The following is a 19689-nucleotide window of genomic DNA, read 5'->3' on the forward strand; positions in this document are numbered from 1 at the left end:
ATCTAATTTACACAGCACAATTTTTCTTTAGCGTCTTTTATTTTCCAGTCAAAAGTTCCATATCCACTGTACTATTTCTTTAATTTTTTAGCCTACATATATTGAAGTGAAGGAATAGTGTATAACAAACAAATGGCCGTAAATACAGTAGTTCCGAATTTTATTCGTGATACAATTTGTTTTTATTTTAATAATTTGTCAAAGTACTTTTATCAAAGTGCGCTGTTATTATACTTGCCCATGCAAAGTATATAACAACATATGAAGGCAGAAAAAGACCGTGCGGAGCACGGGTTACTGCTAGTACTACATTATAGGCATAATAATCAATTATTTATATTTCTATAATAGGCCTAGCGTGTCTAAATAGATTCATGTATAAACTCATCATGTTGTTTATTTTTTGTAACGATAAGTAGTCATATCGTCTCAAATCTGTACTTTTACAAAGTTCACAAACCCAGCGGGCAGACCGACGTTGAATCTACCCCTGTCGATTAAACGTCATCATTTTAACGTTGTATCAACGTTGAAATCAGGTTGAAGTCCGACAATGCTAGGTCGATTAACCTTCGTCTATACAATGTAGCAATCTGACGTCGATACAACGTTGTAATAAGGGCGATATCTGACTATTTAATGTTGATCTACTCCTATCGATACAACGTAAATATTTAACGTTGATAAAATGTTGTAATTAGGTGCGATATCTGACTATTCAATGTTGATCTACCCCCGTCGATACGTCACTATTTAACATTGATAAAACGTTGTAATTAGGGTGAAATCTGACTATTCAATGTTGATCTACCCCTGTCGATACAACTCCAATATTTAACGTTAATACAACGTTGTAATTATGGCGATGTTTGACTTTTCTAGGTTCATATATCCCCGTTGATACAACGTTGAAATATGGTTGAAGTCTGACCATTTAAGGTCGATCTACCTTTGTTGATTCAACGTCACTATATAACGTAGTATCAACGTTGAAATCGGGTTGAAGCCTGACCATCTGAAATCGCTCTACCATCGTCATTACTACGTCACTATTTTACGTCGATACAACGTTGAAATCAGGTTGAAGCCTGACAATTTGAGGTCAATCTACCATCGTCGAAACAACGTCACTATATTAATGTCGATACAACGTTAAAATCCGGTTGAAAGCTGCCCTTTTAATGTCAATCTACCATCGTCGATACAACGTCACTATTTAGTGTCGGTCTACCACTGTTGATACGACGTCACTATATAACGTTTTACACAATGTTGAAATCAGGTTGAATACTGACAATAAGGTCGATCTACCATCGTCAAAACAACGTCACCATTTAACGTTGATACAACAATGAAAGTCTGACAATTTAGTATCGATCTACCATTATCAATACACCGTCACTATAGTAACGTTAATTGAAGTCTGAAAATTTAAGTTCAATCTACAATCGTCGAAACAATGTCACTATTTAACGTTGATACAACGGTCTGCCATCGTCGAAACAACGTCACTATATTAACGTTGATATAACATAGGAATTAGGTTGAAATCTGACAATATTAAAGGTCGGTTTACCCGTCCTTGATACAACGTCACTATTTAACGTTGATACGACAGAATCCGTGGTCCGTTTTGCGTTATAATGTGTGAACGCTTTCATTAAAAATAGGTGCATGTTCATCTGCAAGTTGTTAATCCAACGTCAGCTGAACGTCAAACATTATAATTGGCTGATAGTTACACATTCGGTTGGATTCCATACGTCATCCCAACACTTGGACATCGACTCAAATAGAAGCATCGTGTAGTTGGTGATTGAGTTACATGAATTTGTAACTAAGGACTCTTTAAACCAGGGAACCAGAATACAGAGAGCCCTCCTCAGATAAAAACTATTAATTATATTGTTTAAGCCACTACAAGTGACGTTAATTACTCCAATGGGAGAATCTAGGTCACATTCCATTCACTAAACTGTACTTCGCTTCGCCCAACGACGGAAGTCTCCATTTGAATTTTGAATTGGTAACTGCTATCATCTTGCTCTTCAGTTAATGTTGCTTATTATTTTGCTGGTAAGATTTTGTATTTTAAACTTTAGGTTAGTTTAAAATGTTTTTGATGATTACAAATCGTACAATTGGTATATATCCAATTATATCACCGTTTTGCCATTGAGTGAACCGGTGTAAATTACTGTAGTAATAATACAGTACTGTATATTTATATTAATAATATAGACTGTGGGCCCATACCGTAACCCCATATAGGTTTTCAAATCAGGTTGTCTGCACATTGCGCAGTGGTGCGTAAACCGATGAGGGCGCTTTTTCCAAAATGGCCGCCAAATTTAATAAAATATTATATATATTGATAAAACAGTAATTTATATGCTAAAATTAACTTGTTTTTTAATTGTTCTGTATTGAAATAATGTGTGGTCAGGTCATTGTATATGTTTGTATTCCGAAAAGTCAATATAGAGGGCGCATTTCAAAATGGCCGTCGAAAATCATAAAACTTAACAAAATTGAAGTAATTACTAGAAATGATTATATAAACAATCAGAAAAATGTCAGAATGTCATTTTACCATTCAATAATTTAACTGGTACTGACATTATTTGATTAAACTAATAAAATAATATTATTATTATTAAAATAATACAAAAACTTCTATCAAACAAATTAGTTGATGCATGACATTCAACTTTAAACCAATCAGCACACAGATAGCAGTGTAGTAGTCTAGTTGATCAGTTGTATGAAACCAGTCTAGTCTATATAACATTGAGCTAAATTAGCGAAGAAAATTGTGCTTTTTCAACAACAAAGTTAATTCATAGTAAGTATTACAAGCAATTTGCTCTCCTAGTACAGTACATGGTGCAAAATGTGGACTAGCCTAGGCCTAGGAGAACTTGGTAAAACTGCACAGTTCTGGCTTAACTATATGGATCGAGTTTGGCTTATCCTTCAATTTCAAAGAGCAACTAAGAAAACAATTTTGATTTGCATTTAGCTAGCCTACAAAGAATGTGTAGTCTGTTTTTTAGCTACGACCACCAAAACTATGCTAGATATACAATGGTGTATTTCCTGTCTCTCCTAAACATACCAGAGACACATCCCGGAGCAGAGGAGCTCTTGCGACACAATGGTTTCAGCGTTAAACGATCACAAATTCCGATGTCGAGAAATGCTGTTGACATCACAATTGAACAAACTATCAACCGTCACGCAAAGTGCCATGGTGGAATCATAGGATTCAGCAGGAACTATTCGGCATATCATAGGTAGTGCACGACAAGACACAGTAGGGCTGGTTACCAGCAAGCCACAATGGAAATGGCAGACATGGATAACATGGAATCGACTTCACACAAGGGCTCCTCACACATCATCAACAGTGAACAAGATACTTACAAGGTTCTAGCAGCATTTCATAATTTTGTAAATCCTTTTGTTGTTGAAAACAAGAACGTCCTCTACTGTCTGTCATCAGGTGCACCAGTATCAGATGAGATCGAACATGATCTCCTCCAGGCTGATAATATTGGAAAACAGGCTTACGACAAATTTGTTATGCAACGACTTGTTGAAGGCACAGTAAGTTTTCATCATCCAATCAAGAAGTGTAAACTAAAGACATTTGTACAACTTGCCAAATCCTGTAAGATCTCGGGACAGTCAAAGAAGACCAAAGAAGTAAAAGCTGAAAGAAATGTATTTGGTCAGCTTGTACTTTTAGCAATGAAGCATGACATTAGTATGGAGAGGGTGCTTAGTTTCTCATTGGGCCCTGTTCCATGGGCACTTGCAACAGCTGATGGTGTTCCAGTGAAGACAGACAAGGCAAAGCTTATGCATGCATTGGTAGGCGAATCGAACACAATAGAAAGGCCGGCTGGAGAAACCACATATATTGTTCACTGAATGGCTCTGCTGCAAGCACAGATGGCTTTGCCTGATACATTTGGAGACCTGGCAGAGAGTATATTTGGACAGCTGCCTAAGGTAAAACGTGTGGACTTTGTAACTGATACCTACCTCCCACTATCAATCAAAGGAATTGAAAGGGCTAGAAGAGGTTCTTCTAAATCCCATATAATTAAAGGAGTCAATACTAAAGTGCCACGAGACTGGAAATCGTTTCTGTCAAGCGATGACAATAAGATGACACTAACAGAATTTTCTACTAAGTGAATGGAAAAAGAATAAATATGCACCAAATCTTCATGGAAGAGAAGTTGTATTTGGCTATACGAATAAATGCATAAGTCTGAAGAGCAATGATGGCCCAGAAACTATGTCAGAGTTATCGTCAACACAGGAAGAGGCTGATACGAAGTTGATTCTCCACTGTCTGCAAATTGCCAGAAATTCATCATCCAATTCTACCATAATCATTCGATCTCCAGACACAGATGTCTTCATTCTTCTGCTTTATCACACCCAGGAACTGACTCAAACAATACTATTTGATACAGGTGTTGGCAATAAAAGACGTCTTGTAGATGTGCATAAAGTCATAAGTGATGTGGGAAATGATGTGTGTCATGCCCTTCCCGCATTACATGCATTCAGTGGTTGTGACACAACCAGTGCATTTGTTCGTAAGGGGAAACTACTACCTTTGAAGATCCTCAAACAGCACCAGGAATTTCTTGGTGCATTTCTGACTCTTGGCCGATCATTGGAAATTGCAGATGAAACTCATGAAAGCTTGGAGCATTTTGTGTGCCGTCTTTACAACACTAAATCTACTGTAACTGACATTAACACTTTGCGACATGATAAATTTCTGGAAAGATTTAGTGTCAAGCCAGGTGCAATACTTTCGACCTATGCTGGCATGCCGAGATGCTCTAAAAATGCATGTTAAAAGATCTAATTATCAAGCGTTTATTTGGTACCAAGCACACCAAGCCGTACCAAATATCCCTCAACCAGACGGGCATGGTGTATTCAAAATGAAAAGTTGGACTTGAAGTGGACGGAAGGTGATATGATGCCACATGAGCTGGTTGACGTATTGGTAGAGGAACAGGAAGAGGAGGATGAGGAGGAGGATGATGATGAGCAAACTGAATTTAACAACTTGATGGACATTTTTTTTGACACGGAAGAAGACTAGATAATCTTGTTATTGAAACTTTTACAGTTAGAGGAAAAATGGCAAAATCAGCACTGTGTTCATGTTACAAGAGTAGTCAAAACAATATAGATTATCTGATAAAAATCCTAGAAAGTAGGACAAATTTTGCCATTTTTCCCTTGACTGTTTATTGTAAATAGTAAGAAATGGCATTTCCAGTTACTTTTCCATACAACATTCTACTAGAGCAACTATAAAACCACATGTTCTGAAAAATTTGCAACAATTTCCAAATGTATACTACCAGTAGTTAGAGAGATATGACAAAACCAGGTCAAAAGTCATAAAGGTCATAAATGTCACTTCCGGTAATTTTTTGACAAAATGTTTCATTAGAGCAAATAGAAATATGCATATTGTAAACAATTTGAGATCATTTACAAGTGTCTATCATGTAAAGTCAATGTTATGTCTTTAAAATATAGAAAAAAACCCAATAGTGCACTTTTATTAGAATTGTTGGCAGCCATTTTGACAAAACGGTCAGAAATGGCATTCCCAGTCCCCTTTACATAAAACTCTCCATTAGAGCAAGTATAAAACCACATGTTCCAAACAATTTGCGACAAATTCCAAATGTGTACTACCAGTAGTTATAGAGATATGACAAAACCGGGTCAAAGGTCAGAGTGACAAAAATGTCATTTCCGGTCAAATTTTTACAAAACTTTTCATTAGAGCAAATAGAAATGTGCTAACTGTAAACAATTTGAGACCATTTATAAGTCTCTACCATGAGTGGTTGCCAAGATAGAGGCACCTGAGCCTATGGGCAGCCATTTTGAAAACGCGCCCTCACGGGAATACGCACCACTGCGCAATGTGCAGACAACCTGATTTTAGTTCGTATATGGGTAGGGTTAAAAAAAATACTGGTCCCGAAAAATCCCCAGGGGAGGGGGGGGGAGGGTCCCGTGTTTGAGCCCACAGTCTAATACCTCTGAGTGTAATCACTTCTTTATAGTTATGATGTTTAAATAGTTAAAATTACTAAAAAGTTACTTAAAATATAGCTACAGTATTACCTTAAATCTCGTAAAATAAATATGTATTGATTAATTTAGACTTCTGTTGTCATTATAAGAGTATTGTAATATGTATTCATTTCTATATGTTGGTTATAGCTTTAATACTGCTAAATATAATCCCATATTAATCGCCATTTGATATCGCATGCTGGTCTGTAGTTTTATGAAGCTAAGATGTAGCCTACTACACTGAAAATTTAAGAAAAATATAATTTATCCCTCTTTTAATTGGAACACAGCCACAACGAAAGACAAAAAAACAACAGAGAAGAAGAAACAAGTGGTGTCAACTGTTTACAGCAGAGTCTACAGAGAGAGAGAGAGAGAGAGAGAGAGAGCGAGAGAGACTAGAGCTGCTACTGTCAAGATTCTGCACCTTAATCAAAAAGAGAGTAAAGTCAAATTTGTAAATTTAAAATTTATATTTAAAAAAATAAAAAAAATATCTGGGCTAGCCTAAGCCCAGGTAGGTCCTATGCCTATAGGAGGCCTATTGATTGTTTGTTTGTTGCCTATTAAATTATTATTATTAATAATTAGTAGGATAGGCCTAATCAATAAATATTAATATACTTTGTCTTTACTACATATATAGAATTAGAATTGGTGTATCAATTATCTTGGCATGGCAATATTGCTTGTAGTCGTGAAGTTAAATAGGCCTAGTTTTCTTTTCACAATAGTAGGCCTAGGCCTACTACAGTACTTTATTATTGGTAATTTTGTAGTCTGGATAGTGAAACAAATCTAAACATATAGCCTAGGCCTATATTATAATAATAACAACTTTATTTAAAAACGGATGCAACACTTGAATCACCATATTGGTGTTTTTCACAACTTAGGCCGTTACTTACTACAAAACTATTTACACAAGTTATCATTTACAGTACATATGATTAAAAAATTATACAAAAAAAAATGATTTTTAGGCCTAGGTAGGCTAGGTATATAGACTTGCCCCAAGTCTGTATTTATTGTCTTTTTTTTTTATTTATTTGTTTTTATTTCGACCGCGATTTTTATCTGAAAATACAGACTTGTGAAACACGTATAGAAATCGATTTGCAGACCGCAAACCTCCGATAAGAATGACGTAGGTTATCATACCGTATTTGGCTATATGGGGCGGGCGGTATGTAAATATGGATTTTGAATCAACCAATGATCATTTTGTTTCAAAATGAAAAAGATCGAGTACGTACAGTGCTGAATGTACGATCGAGACTGAACAACTGTTGATAAAATATAAAATCGTGTTGCCAAGTTGTTTTGTTTATTAATTGTTTAGTCCTCCTTCGTAGGGCTACTCAACTCGTACGTATGACATGCCAAATAAAATGCCAATAAATAAGGTACATACCACCACCGACCGGCACACAACAGGGCTACACCACCACAAACACAGAACAGGACAGGGTCTGGGTGTGAATTATAAAATCAAATTATCTCCGCATAATATGATCCATTCAATGTTTGATTTGGCGGAGAAGCTAGCCTATCATATCAAGACGAGTTTTCATGTTCTTGGGAAAAATCCCATCAAATGTTTACCAGACAACTAGGCATATAAAATCATTTATAGCCTTCAGAAACTTTCATCAATGTATACCCAAGTACACATTGTCTAAACGTAGCATAGCGCATGCGTATCATCTTAGATGTTGAGTCTTTGAAATTCTGAAATATGAATATTAAAACTGCCTGCGAGTGAGTAGCCAATGGCATGCGGCTGAAACTAGTCAACTGGATAGTTTATGCACCAAGAATTCTTGGGGTCAAACCACGTGACTTATGCGTGTTTCCCCAGACGGAGTATCCAAACTCAAGTAATACATGTATGAAACGCCATATGTGCAAAAATATTTATATTTTTACTAATATTAAGACAAAACTCCGTCTGGAGCCCAAACTAGCTAGGTATATTATGTCATCATTTATTTTGTAATTTAGTACCTAGGCCTAGGTAAAGTATCAGTATTATTAATTAAATCGTTAAAGTCGTTTACAACTGACACTGAATTCTAAAAAATGTTGAAGAATCCTATGAACTGTTGGATTAGGCCCTTAGTTATTTATATGATTTATATTGTAATTATGCTGTATTACTATTAGTTATTACAATTTTCATTTATAGTTGCTGCAATTTGTTTATGAAATAAAGCGATATTACTTGGTCCAAAAAAATTGAAAATTTTTTATTATGTGTAATGGTTTAAATTGGACGTCGATACAACATTGAAATCGTGACGTTTAACACAACGTTAATCCAACTTGTAATGACGTCGTTGCTCGACGTCGATTCACCTTTCAAATCCAAGTACATTTCAACATTGTATCGACGTCGTGACTGGACGTCGAAGTAACATTCATATTTGACGTTGAAACAATGTCAAACATATGACTAAAATCCAACATTTATCGACGTCGTGACTGGACGTCTTTTTAACGTTGATATCCGACGTTGACAACTGACATCGATTCAACTTTCAAATCCAACTACAAAACAACGTTGAATCGACGTTGCGACTGGACGTCGATGTAACGTTTATATCTGACGCTGACACAACGTCACAAAGATTACGTCGATTCACCTTTCAAATCCAACTACATTCAACGGCGTGTCGACGTCAGGGTTCTACGTTAATCCAACAGGTTTTGCCCGCTGGGAACTGTCTGTGGTTATATAATAATAATAAAAGTTCATTCGTATATAGCGCTCTACAAGCAATCTTCTCTAAGCGCTGAACATTACCCCAGTCATTTTTTGGATCAAACACGTATGGAAACATACTCCCATAATGCAGCTAGTAATCAGCGCAAAGTTGTGTCTTGATGTAACCGGGTACCCATTTATACACCTGGGTGGAGAGAGGCAAACGTAAGTAAAGTATCTTGCCTAAGGATACAAGCAATGCGGCGAGAGTTGGATTCGAACCTCGGTCTCACGATCAGTAGTCCAACGTCCAACACCCTGCGCCACATGCATCCGTATGTGCCATATTTTTTAAGTCTTCAACTTTCGATATTTTTTCAGTATTCAACTTTCGATAAACAATAATTGTTTTAGCGAGCACACATCAAATGACTGCATGCGTGATTGCCATTTCAAGCATGTCTGTCGAACATAGCAGAGTGAAAATAATATTTTGTCACACCCCCCACGCCTCGATCCGGTAGACCTGATAGATGGAAAATCTGTCTTTACTATTTAGCAGTGTAGCGGGACGATTCTGCCCTGAGAGAATTCGGCCTTGTGGTGATTCGGTCTAAAAATTCATCTCTGTATATTTTATCTTATGGCTTTGTTGGTCAAATAAATAATTGCATACAGGCTAGTCCCACTTGAACTCAAAAACATAATAAATCAAGCAATAAAAAAAATTAAAGGCAATACTGTTTATAAGACTTATGAAGAATTTTCTACATACAGAATCTACAGAGTACTATAAAGGGTAACCAACTGCACTATACAAATATGAAGAAACGATAAATCACATTAGCAAAATATACCTTTGCAACATAAGACTATATAACACCGTAAGATATAAACAAAGAAAGAAAAAGAAGCTAAAGACCATGTTTTAGAGTATCGAAACATACCTTTATCCGAATCAGAATCTAATTGAAGAAAAAAACATATATAAAGCATTTTATATTAACCAAATTGATCATTCTTTGTATCAACAATTCATTCATTATAATGTAAAAAAGGAAATGGCAATTATATAAAAATAAAAATACTGTACATTAATCCAGTCAAAAATCACATTCATGGTAACAAATTTCTGGCATGAGGTGGATACAAATTGCATATCTAATAAAATTTTCTGGCTAAATCCAAGATTTTTAACGACGTAACATCAAGAAATTCTGAACTGTACTGTGTAAGTTTCATTAGGGTACAAGCATATGCCATGGTGAGGGTGGTTTTTGGAATGGACTAAATATATTTAACAATCATATCAGTAGTACACATTTTGTGTAAATATAGTCTGGCCTACTGTACAGAACAAAAATAAAGTAAACTACATGGTTTTGGATTGATAAATATATATATTTTCGCGCCATGCCTTTAGGCAGCTATATTCCCAGAGGAGATAATCATAAAGAAGCTTTATTAATGCGAAAGCTATATAGCTATGACTGAAACTTTTGAAATTCAGCTAATTTATACAGTAGGTCAAAGATATTGGACCCAAAAAACGTCTGGGAAAAGAGAGTCTATGAGGGCTCACGGTTGAACGAATTTGGATTCTCGTCCTAATTCTTTCTTTATTTTAATATTAATACAAAATATTAACAGGCATTGTATGATTTGTTTGCAATAATAACTTTTAATGCATTGTTATCCCAATCATAGGTGTGCTACAAATTGCAATCCTCAATACATTTAGGGGTGCTGTAGGTGTGCTGTTTGTATTTTCGTGTGTAGAAGTTTATTAAATTAAGGCGTGTTGTAAATCGCACTCCTCAAGGGCAGTTTAGGAGTGTGTTAGGTGAGTGATCGCACTCACTCGCCTTAAAAGACAAGGCCTGCATTGTTATCCCGTCTGTCTTTTATACATAATAAATTGTGACCATCTCTTATATTGTAATGAACCCAAATACCATAAGTTTGTACTTTCGAAAATGGGAGCCATATCGACCGATAGAATGAAAATTCAAAATTTAAAAATGGCCGCCACTAATTTCAAAATGGCTACCAATCTCAAAATAGCCATCAATCAAACCTACCAATTATATATTCAGTAGCTCCCATTGGATAGTTGCCATTAATTTTCAAGATGGCTGCTAATTTTCAAAATGGCTGCCAAATTTTTAAATGGCCGCTGGCATATAGCGGCATGGGGTTGCGAGAGTTTGTCAGTGAGAGAGAGAAAAGTGAGGAATTGGAAAAGAAAGAAAAACGAATGAGAAACGAGAGGCGAGGGCTCACAAATTAGAATTGCGCACAAATGACCAACAAATATTAGAAATGCAGTTATGTTAAAAAATGTAAAATTAGAAAGAGGGGAAACTCCTTGAGTTAAAACAGTTAACCCAATCACCAAAAGGCAATTGCTCGAACTCTCAATGAGGGAAAAGGTGACCTTGATTCCTATTTGAAACGATATGAAAGATAGACAGTCAGGGATGGAGTATTGAATACTGGGCTATAAATTTAAGTGCTTTTTTAATGGGTTATCTCTCGAAATGTATTCTGCAGGATACAGATTGTTACCGGACATTGAAAACCGCACTCCTGAAGAGATTTCAGTTAAAAGCAGATGGTTTCCGAAATAAACTTCGATTGGCGAAACCAGAGACAGGAGAAAGTGGACATCAATTCACAGCAAAGATAGGAAATTATATGACCAGGTGGATTAAATTGGCAGAAGCAACATGATTGACTGAAAGACCTTCTATTGATAGAGCACTTTACTGATATGGATGTGGTCAAGAGGACATTAGGAAGAAATTATTTGGCCACAACTAGGCCTACCATTTAAACCAAATACTGGCCTTATAGATGTCATGGAATGGGTCACTTAGCAAAACATTGTAGACAAGATGTAAATAAATGTGCTGGCTTACATAATCCATATACTGGTCCTGCTCAGGAGGAACCCAAGTCTTTAAATTCACAGCAGCAACAATCCAATGTTACAATTAACACTAATCATTTCCAAACCCTGGAAAATTGTGGTCATGAGTGCAACATGGAAGGGATCTGGTCCAGGAAGTATGTCTGTTTCACCTGGATTGGTTGGGCAACACAAGTCTTATAGGATATTGCGGCAGTAATTGAATCATCAAGTGCTCCATGTGCTTCTACAATTGTTTTGATTAAAATACTGGAAAGCAAAAACTAACCAGTAAACCTATTCTTTGTCTCCAGAGTTAATTAAACCGTTTATTCTTCAGTTTCAGTTTTTATTTTACAATATAAAACATAGTATAATGAATAAAATGCAAAAATGGAAGGATGACCAAAAAAGAGCAAAGCTCGTACAGTATTTGGCCACCTTAACAAAATAATTAACATACGCTTGCGATGAGGGATTCGGAGTGGTACTCCTCTAAAGTTATGAAAACAAAAAATTCCCTGTGACCCTGTCCCTGCCAGCAAGAAGTTACTACCCTGAGAAAAAACATATTCTATAATGGAGAAAGAAATTAGAAATGTTTATCAATAATCAATAATCTGGAGTGTATATAAGTTTGAAACATACCTATATGGTCGGGAGTTCACCTTAACTTGCTGGACACTGGTGCTTCAGCCACACAGGTTTCAAATTGAAGCAATCAAAGGTAGTGATAATGTAGGTGTGGATTTACCTCAGTTTATGTAGTTAAACTTAATAGAAAATGTATATCCCCAGACATTGTTCTTGAATGGGAGATTTTAAAAGTGAATTAAAGTTGTGGTGGTACTTGATTGGTGGGGTATTATGCTAAGCCGAGAAAATAATGGGAACAAATGTACAGATATTTTGATGCCTACTTTAGCGATATTGTAGCCTGGTAATAAAAACTCCTTACTTATAAATTGAGTTTTCTTTTACTGCTGCTAATTGAGTTGTATCCGATTGAAAGGCTTGACTAATGGAATAACCAGAATATTTGGAAACCAGAACACTTGTGAGTACAAGACAGCATTTTGGGAAGTGATAGATAGCTTAGATTACAGTACAGTATATTGAAATTGAATGGGAAGAAGAGGAGCTGCGATGCTTACCTACTAGTATAATGACACATCAGTAAATCTGAGACTGTTATATAAAAAGGACGGTTGCAGAAATATGTTAAGAACAATAATGTACAGAGTGTGAATGAAATAGCCACCTCATTGTTATGGGATGTGCAAGATTATTGAAGGTGATCAATATCTAGGGATGATTGAGGTAGTATTTATTCGTTTATTGTTACCGGTTATTTATTTATTAGATGTTATTGGATGGTTAAATGTGAAACTTTATTGGAATGCTCGCTTGAGCGTGAGATATAAATGTTGAAAACCAAAATAAAAAAATTAAAATAACCATAGAAGCTCTTCACGCCTAAAACTTATTAAATTTAAATGAACTGATGGACCGATTTTTCAATCAAGCATTGTATATGTTAAATAATTTGTAAATTTTGTATAGTAAGCTCTTTTATTTTAAAATTCAAACAAAATTATAGGCTAGATTTAACATTGTATTCGTATTTGTTGCCAATTTGTCACAAAAAGGAAACAATGTAGAGTTTAAAATAGTTCTACTATAGTACATCGGCAATGGTGCCTAAGCCTCGCCGCCACATGTGGGATAACAGGAATAACACAGTACAATTTTCACTGAAATATTATAACATAACACAAAATAAACCAAATGATATTCAACATAGATATACAATATTTAATTCTTGTTGTTGTTTGAAAACAAATAAGAACACTGTATTTATTTAAAGAGAGATTATTTACTTAATTTTAGTTTAAAACACAAAAATGATCAATACACACCATCAGTATCTCTCATTGGTCGACTTCTTTTTCCCTTGGCAGAGGATGGTCTTGGCATTCGGCCACTACCTTCTTTAGACTATAAAAATATAAAATTTGAACAACTAATTATTTGTTATTAAATTACAGGATGTACTATTTAATAAAATTTAAAAATAAACCAGGCAAAGAAACAAAGAACAATAATAAATCAAATTGTAAAAGCTGTACCAATTGTAAAAATATTTACAATTCAACATAATACAAAAGACAAGTAACAATAGAAAATGTGAAATAAAATGTTTCAATGTATAAATAAATATTTTTCTCAAAACCATTATTCCATATTAGTGTTTTGATTAAAATCACACAGCGAAAAAAAAGTATTATACCGTAATTATCCGAATAAACGTGAGATGTTTTAGAGAGGCATTTATTTGTTAAATAAATACCCTCCACATATGAAAATAGTAAAAATTGTAAATCATGTCAATCAATGAATTCTCCTACAAATAAAAATGCCTTAAGAATGGTGTGACCCTTTGATTAACTAATTCTAATTTCCTTAACTCAAATTCCCTTTGCATGTCTATTTTTCTGCTTTACAAAATATTTCTTGTTCCAACTAGATTCTAGACACCTCATTCCCCGCAGTTTTTACAGATTCTTGACTAATTAATCCAACATGATTTCCAATCACATTTATCAAATCATATCTATTCATGGAACCATTTATAGATGCTCCAACCTTAGCACAGTAGGAGTTGCAACTGCTCCTCTGATAGCTGAGTGAGCTACCACCTCAATGGGCATGCTATCCAAAAATGTCCTTGTCAAAATCACTTTCTGACATAGGTTTTAAATATGACGATGATTAAGGCACCATCAATAAAATACCTGCCAAGAATACACAGTATCAAACCGTGCACCATATTTTTATAGTACATTTTAAAACCCAGTTTTATTACATTTTTAGATACCAATCATAATGATCAATACTATAATGGCAAAAACTACTGGCCCAAAAAGTATAATATATGTAGACTCGTACGAAAAAAGAACAGCTTCCACCGTATTTAATTTTGGTATACGAGCTAAGTAAATAATTGAGGTGTTGTACATGGAAGATGTCAGTGGCTGCTTATAGTCCTGTGTGATGAAGACTATTACTATTATTAAAATTTAATTGCCTTAAACATTAACGTGTATATGATCATTTCACTGAATGAAAAAATAAATGGAAAACGATCATACGTCATTGTTGCGGCAAAAACACGTAGCTATTATAAAGGAACGTCTGCCAAAATGTTTATCGGCTAAATAAATTTAATATTATATATTTAATAAAACAAGGCCATGTACATGGCTGCAGTCGCATGCTCAAGTCGACTTTGATGGTGGATTGACGTCAGGCCGGGTGACGGTAATAGGATATTACTGGATTCGTAATGTGAAGGTTGTAAACTCCATTGGTAAACAACCCTAGTGTGTTTGCTGGTGAAGAACAGCAAATTAACGGTTTGTTGATCATAATATAAACTAAATTATTATTATTGTACTGTAATTTTTGTCCCGCTTTCATATACATATACATAAATAATAAATGAGTAGCGATATTTCTACACGCCAATGTTCTGTTTGATAATAAAACATGTTAAAGAGTATAGCATGTTATTGAATGTTGATTTAAAATGGAATTAAGATGCGTAAAGAGTGAGCTGCTGGTCATTTTGAAACACATATTCAAAGTAATCAATTAAAAATAATATTTACAAAATTTCTTTTCTATATAATACAAGCACAGTATTGTTGGAACATCTAATTAAAACACTAATGTACATAAAAACATACTTTCCCTATTTACTTTAGTGCAGCCTTTTTAACATTAATTTGAATCTTATAATTGTCCAACAAAATTTTCTTCATTTGAATTTATAATAAGTTGATTTAAAGCACATGGTAAAGAACAGCAAGAAAATATAAAACAGAAACAAGTAATAGTGGTAAAAAAGAATAACAAATGCTTGGTAAATTGTAGATAACAGTGCGATAAATTCGACTAAAAATAGTATCATTGTGTTGAACTTTAAATATATTTAGAATACAATATTGTGTGTATAAATGTGGATGGGCGTTTATTAGATAGTTGGGTTTTGGGGGTGGGAAGGCGGCGGAGCGATTATTATTCAAAGTGATGTTTTATTGGGGAGGCGTTTATTAAAATAAATAACAAAAATGCTTGGTAAATTGTAGATAGCAGTGTGATAAATTCTACTACAAATACTATCATTGTGTTACCATTGTGTGTATAATTGTGGATGGGCGTTTAGTAGATAGATTATTATTCAAAGTGATGTATATTGGGGAGGCGTTTATTAAAATAAATGTCATCCTAATAATGAATACATTATTTAATTTAAACATCTTCCGCGGCAAGAAGACGTTTAGACGGCTTGCAACATGGGCAGACATCCCGGTCCTAACGGGACACAGACAGCCTACAGTTATTCCTGCCAGCTTACTCAATAAAACTCGGCTATCGGGATTTCATTTTTAAACAAAATGTCTTATCATCAGATCTCCCTATGTAATTTATAATACTATTCCCCACAATATATTCCGATGCTTTATGGCGTATATTTAATTTGATCTTTATTAATTTGCAGTGTAATTTTTATGCTTTAAATACCGAACCTTCCAATCCGAAAATAAACCAAAAACTAAAATGGCTATATAGCTAGGTTCCAGGACGATTCGGCCCGGGACTATTCGGCCCAGTTTTGGTGGGACGAAACATCCCACTTTGTGGGCCAAAACGTCTCACTTTTGACCAAATTCATATTCATTTTTTTTTTGGTATTTATCAAATTTTTAAAGGTGTTTAACAATCCGTATTTTATTGATATTGAGAATGTTAATATAATATATATAATAAATTACTTGAAAAAGGTAATTTTATATTCAATTTATTACTTCGAAAACCTTGTTTATTTCGTGAATTTGCCAAGCGGCCAACAGAGGGCATAACTTGTTTACATCGTTCGATCGCGTGACTAAAAAATGATTATTTTCAACAATGTTTTCAAAATATTTGCTTTATTGCATCTTTATCCCTAGTAGTACTACCCCATAGTCTCTCTGAAAATAAAGTTTGGGGAAAAGCTTATTTTTTGCTTATAAAATGCTTCAAAGTCGATAAATTTAAGTGTGCCGAATCGTCTCAGGGGCCGAATCGTCTCGACTTAGTTGAAACCAAGAAGTTGCAAGGTGAACATGTGAACTTATCGTGAACCAGGAAATTACTTCGACTCGCGTACAATTGAAATTGAATTGAAAATATACTGATGAAATAAAAAATGTTGTTATAAAACCATTTATTATATCTTCCTAAGATAGAAATATGAAACAATAGCGTAGTACTGAAAACTAATCTTATCAAATCTATGTTTTGCGGTACATCTAAGATAGAAGGTACCGTATGTATCCAAGTTTATACCGAAGTTTTTCCATTTTCCTCGCCTATGTCAGAATTAATCATAATTTATATATAGATTTGTCAAGACAGAAATAACAATTTTTCATGCCATGATTTTTGCATTTTTGAAATTCTTCCAAAAGCGCCAATTATGATTTCAAAAGCCAGTTCTTGGTATTTTCTAACTTTTTTTTCTCTCTGTTTATGATGTTTTGGTCAGCTGGCACAGCTTTGTTAACCAATGTCCACTCATGTGTGGGCCTACATTTCATTACAATAATATCAGGTTGATTGTGTTTTTAATTTCTTATCAGTGTGAACTGTCATGTCCCAAGTAATTTTTATTTATTCTCTGCTGCTAATATCTGATTGTCATAGGCCTACCATTTGTCAGTACATTCTATTCCATATTTTCTGCAAATCTTCCAGTGTACCCGCAATGCTACCTTGTCATGATGCTCTCTACACTTATCTGGGTTAGCATCATGCATCCACTGATAATGTGTCTTACAGTTTCAGTAGAGTCTCCACAAAATCTACGTAACAGTGTTTCTGAAATCTTTATCTATACTGTATTTCATCTTTATTATTTTGTTCTTGAGCAGCTACTATCAAACCTTCTGTCTCCTACAAAAAATCATTTATAAGCCATCTCCAAGATTTTTCAAGTGATGTTTGCCGCACAAACTCTCCATGCAAGGTTTTCTCTTTCCAGGCCTTGATTTTCTCCTCTTGCCACATCTTCTGATAAGATTTTCTTTTTCACCTTCTTCAAAGCAGGTTGTAGCATCCACAATATTTTTTAGGTAGCCATGTAATGACTTCCTTACACAGTCCCCAATGCTGATAAAGCCCTCTTCCTCCATCATTCCTCGGTAAGTCTTATAACGTTACTTTTGGTATGCATACTTCAATTCATTGCCATAATTTGTCTAGTTTGATTAGGACAAACAGAAACAGTTAAGTGATAGTGAGTGTCCTTGGAAAATTCCTCTTTTGATGTCCACTTGCCCGATATCTGTTCCGCTTGATGTCAGTACCGTTTTCCAATTTGACATGCTATTCCTTATCACAGATATCATGTTCTTCGCTCCGTCAACCATCTCTAGACATTTGAGAATCCATGAATCTGGTACCATGTTGTAACACCAGTGGCGTCACTTGGCGAGCATCACTTGGTTGGGGGACAGGGGCTGCCATTCTATTGTAATTTTAGGCCATTTTAATCAGATTTAGTGGAGACAAAAATGTAAATAAAATACTGTGTGCATTGTGCAAAACACATTGCATGAGGTCTGATGGTATTCATGACGGTGTTCAATTTAAAAAATAAAGTGACCTTTAATGTTCAGAATATACATATCTATATTTGGTCATACTTTTAGTGAAAAAATTACTGAAAATGCTTTTACTGACCTTTGGCACCCCAAAAGGAAGCTAAAAGAATTTAAATTAAATATTAAGTGGATTTTAAAAATTTGTGAAAAGCGTTTTAACGTTTTCTCTAATGTTGGTTCTACAATTTAAACTTTCATTTTCGAAAATTACCTGATGCTCATTGAGAAATCTTTATAGAGTGTCATTTCCGACGAACTAAGTGTCATTTATTGTGAATTTTACGTGCGAAAGAACCATTTCCGGCCCTCTACAGGTGTCATTTAACAAAATTCGCTTCGCAAATACTCGGTATCTACGGCCGGTCCTGGACTCTTGGGCAACCCCCTTAAAATACAGTAGTTCTGCGACTGCCCCTGAGAGCAAATATAAATATGTAAATTCTGAATATGGCTGTGAAAAAATGAACTCTCTTGCATTAGTGGTTTTCAAGATATGGGATGACTGTAATATCAATGCATATTTGTTTCATTCAGTAAATATAAATATATGTACTGTACATTCTGAATAAATAAGTAAAAAAATCTCTCTCCGGACTAATAGTATTTGAGATAATGGTAACCCTGTAATATTCACCCTAATTTGTATATTTAAGCTTATTTAAGCTAATTTCCCTATCAGAATGACTGACAGTGATGTAAAGCTCCTCATGATATGTGACCATTTAAAAAAGAACTAGATTTGAACTCGTCACTATGGATGAGTTAGGTTATCCGCCGTGAAGGCAGTCATACGTTAGAATATTGCGCACAGAAAAACAATTATGCCATTGTGACTTGATGAAAATAAGATGTTAGTGTGCCCTCTATACACTAATATTAAATGGTGCAATGATAATTACCTTAAGATAATTTTTATTTAAATTAAAGAAATTATATGGGATTTTAAACGTGTTTATGAAACCAAATAGTTGAAGAAATTAGGTTTAATGTCCATAAATCAAAATGGCTGTTTATAATACAATATTTTTCTATATATCAGGTAAAGTCAGACAAATTGAAAACATATGATGTGATTACATTCTCCAAATCACACCTCGGTCACACCTTACATATAACATATGCAAATTAGCTAAAATACGCAAATTAAGGGTAAAATATAGGGTACCCATAGAACGCCAACCGCTTAGTGTAGAGAGTTAATTTTTTTCCAAAATTTTTCAGAATAT

At 34.7% G+C, this 19689-nt stretch overlaps 1 protein-coding gene across 4 annotated transcripts in view; it reads right to left on the minus strand.

Annotated features, from left to right (window-relative positions):
• The window catches only part of LOC140040711 (TRAF3-interacting protein 1-like), a 115024-nt gene that overhangs the window by 15982 nt on the left and 79353 nt on the right, over nt 1-19689 (minus strand). For 2 of the 4 annotated variants that reach the window (XM_072086845.1, XM_072086843.1), the window contains 2 exons: nt 13673-13751; nt 9790-9807 (listed from right to left, as the gene is read on the minus strand). In XM_072086845.1, coding sequence (XP_071942946.1) covers nt 9790-9807; nt 13673-13751 — 97 coding nt within the window. The remainder of the gene's footprint in view (nt 1-9789; nt 9808-13672; nt 13752-19689) is intronic. The other 2 variants (XM_072086846.1, XM_072086844.1) reach the window with 1 other exon arrangement.

This window comes from Antedon mediterranea, chromosome 2 (assembly GCF_964355755.1).
Source record: "Antedon mediterranea chromosome 2, ecAntMedi1.1, whole genome shotgun sequence".
Lineage (NCBI taxonomy): Eukaryota > Metazoa > Echinodermata > Crinoidea > Comatulida > Antedonidae > Antedon > Antedon mediterranea.